General features: G+C 33.0%; 1 protein-coding gene across 1 annotated transcript in view; it reads left to right on the forward strand.

The window, feature by feature from the left end:
• The first annotated feature begins 2,066 nt into the window (after positions 1-2,066).
• The window catches only part of LOC108691752 (5-hydroxytryptamine receptor 2A), a 36,730-nt gene continuing 35,683 nt past the window's right edge, over positions 2,067-3,113 (forward strand). The window contains exon 1 of the mRNA XM_018199635.1: positions 2,067-2,403. Coding sequence (XP_018055124.1) covers positions 2,067-2,403 — 337 coding nt within the window. The remainder of the gene's footprint in view (positions 2,404-3,113) is intronic.

Genomic DNA, 3,113 nt, shown 5'->3' on the forward strand with positions numbered 1-3,113 from the left:
CCCGTCGCCACCCCCGACCTGTTATCAGAGACGCGCGCGTTTGAAACCACCGTGGAAAGCCCTTCGGGACCCGTAGAGTGTCCGTTCGCCATGGAGGAAAGTTCACCGAACAATGTGCGTCCCGATTCTGCGGTTTTCCGAAATATCCGGCAAATTTTCGTTCCCCGAGTTTCCGTTAACTCCACTTGCTCAATTGGAATTCCTGCAAACTGCGAAAATTCCGGACCCTTCGTCTTCTAATTTATTTAAATTCTATTAAAATTAGTTTCCTTATTTTATTTATTCTAATACTACATTTAGTTTCTCGAATTTTTTCTGTCCTGCAAAAAATATTAGTGCCTTTATTAAACCCATCCGTTTTTATCTATAAAAAAAAATTATATGGAAATTTCAAAATTTTAGAATTGTCAATTTTTTTTAATTTTTAATTACATACATATATCTTTGTATTTAAACAAAATCTTTGGAAAATTGTTCCTTTGTTTCTTAATTAAACTAATTTCCATTATGTATAAATCTCTAGAGAGAGGTTTTTTTCAAAACCTCAAAATCTTGATTAAACTCCTTTACTTTTGGCTAATTTAATCTATTTTGACAGTTTAATTCATTTCTTTGAAAGAACCTCTAAAAAGTTTAAATTGCTTAACAATTTCTATTAAAGCTACTGAAGACTTTCTTCGTTTAAATTCTTGAAATCATGAAAAAAAAATAAACTAGATAAGATCTTAGAGTTATAACGAACTTTTTAGAATTCATTTTACCAATTTATTTAATATTCTCTAATTTCAAAAAAATTTTTTGTTTTATGTGTTTGTAGCTCTTAAGACATCAATTTTCTTGTTTTTAATTTCCTAAAAAACACTCATTAAAACTCTGACATTTTCAATTCCCAAAACTGTTAAATTTTGCGATTTATCGCCAATATAGAATTTTAAGGCCATTAATTGTTCTTTTTCTGATTTGACACTCCACATTCATACAAATCATAAATAAATCTAAGACACATAAAACGCTTTCTGCTCCGAGATTATCGAAAATTTTCCGAGATTATCTACACTCAATTAAAGTGGCGATAGGTTAATTCTAGAAAAATTTGAAAGTACGTTAATGTATACTAATGACGATAATATTCGCTTAAGCGATCTGCTCATCGATGTAAAACCTGTTGAACACGCAATCCCCATTTTCCATCGATATATTACCCGGTATATCGGATCAGTCGCATCGATGGAATTGAATCGCTATCGATACTCGTAATTCGTGGAAGGCGCAGTCGGAATGGCCTCTTCCGTCTTTAGGAAAAAGGTCTTCTTTCAGAAAATATTTTATGATTTTACAATCAAGGAAAAATTGATTCAGACTTTTAAGGAAAGTATTTCAAGATCGGAATGTATAGTGTTGTAATATAAGAGTTGTATAAAATTTGTAAATCACTGGAGTATCCTCCTTTAAAATCAAATGATTGGATTTTTAAGATACTCGTAATTTTTATATTTAGTTACTTGGATTCCCGAATGAATATTTCTATATTTACAATTTTATTATAAAATTTCGAATCTTTCAAATACTTATAGTTTATCTACAGATTTTCAAAGTCCATCAATTTTTAATTTGTTACATTCTCGACTCAGCAATCTTCAACATAAATTCTTGTTTCGCTCAAATTTTTATTTCGTAAATTCCCAGCATTTTCTGAATTTTTCATCTTCAATACCATACCTTCCTGAGCTTCCGTTCCTCGAATTTTTGGCTCTAAAAATATTTCATTTTGATCAATTTCCTTTCTCATAGTGCGGTAACGTTTTTCAATTATAGCTCATTTAGTTATATCTATCTCTTGTAAATCTCTTGTAAATCTTCAATTCCTTCAAATTTCACAACTCCTCTAATTCTCCGAAAAATATTTTCGACTATTAATTTTAACATAAATCATCGTTACTTCGATAATTCTCAACTTGTAAAAAATCTTTGTATCCCGACGATTCTGCGATAGTGCGCTTTCAAATACAGAGTCCTCGCGTCCCGTGAAAGTGTGCGTTTTGGTGGGTGAAAGTTTTGACTGAGCGATGACGAGATCGACGACTGTGCAGGTCGTCTTGACGGATTCTTATGATTACTCGTTATGGGTTGCCGTTTCCTCGAACGGCAGCGAAATCGACTTGGAGACGACGAGCACGAGTCCCGCCGGAAATCAGAACACGGAAGAGCTCAACAATTGGTGGGCAATGCTGGCACTCGTCTTGGTTTTGGGAACAGCTGCAGGGAATATCCTAGTTTGCCTGGCGATCGCTTGGGAACGACGGCTACAAAATGTTACTAATTATTTCTTGATGAGCTTGGCCATCACGGATCTTATGGTCGCTATCTTGGTGATGCCACTGGGGATCCTTACACTCGTTCGTGGTGAGTTTACTACGATATAGCTTACATAAAGTGTAGGAGAAGATGAGTCCCTGGGAGTTAGTAAAGCTTGAAACCAAAACTGTACGTTCTCACAAAGGAGACGTAAAATTTCAAGCAACACTTCACGTATAACATTTATTATATTGTATAATATTTACAATATTTAATATAATTTGTAATATTTAATACGCAACGTTAAGTAAAAATGTATCGACAAGATTAAACACGTATGAGTGGAAAATGTCATTCGGCCAAGGCGGTTCTTCGTGTCTAATAATTCTCATGAATTTATACAATTTCCAGTGCAAGTAATCCGTGCGCTAATTATTTATCGGTCTTAAATATAATCCTAAACTGAAACTGGAGTAGTAATATCGCACGCTTAATCGACGAGTAATTAATATTATTGATGCAAATATAAGCATTTTAAATTAAAGGAAGTATTTAAGAAAATCTACGGACCAATAAAACAATTTTCAGTACATGCTCATAATGCAAACGTTTCGACTTCTATCAGATCATCCTCAGTGTTGTTAATTTATTATATAAACCGCCAATAATTAAGTAAGTAGGATACATATTTAGAAATTTATGTAATATATATTTCTTCTTTGTGTTATTTACTTGATCCTTGTGCAACAAAATATATTCTTGTTATATGAATTGAGAAATGAATATAAACAGACAGACACACTCCATTAATCTAAAGA

This window comes from Atta colombica, unplaced genomic scaffold, assembly GCF_001594045.1.
Source record: "Atta colombica isolate Treedump-2 unplaced genomic scaffold, Acol1.0 scaffold51, whole genome shotgun sequence".
Taxonomy (NCBI): Eukaryota; Metazoa; Arthropoda; class Insecta; order Hymenoptera; family Formicidae; genus Atta; species Atta colombica.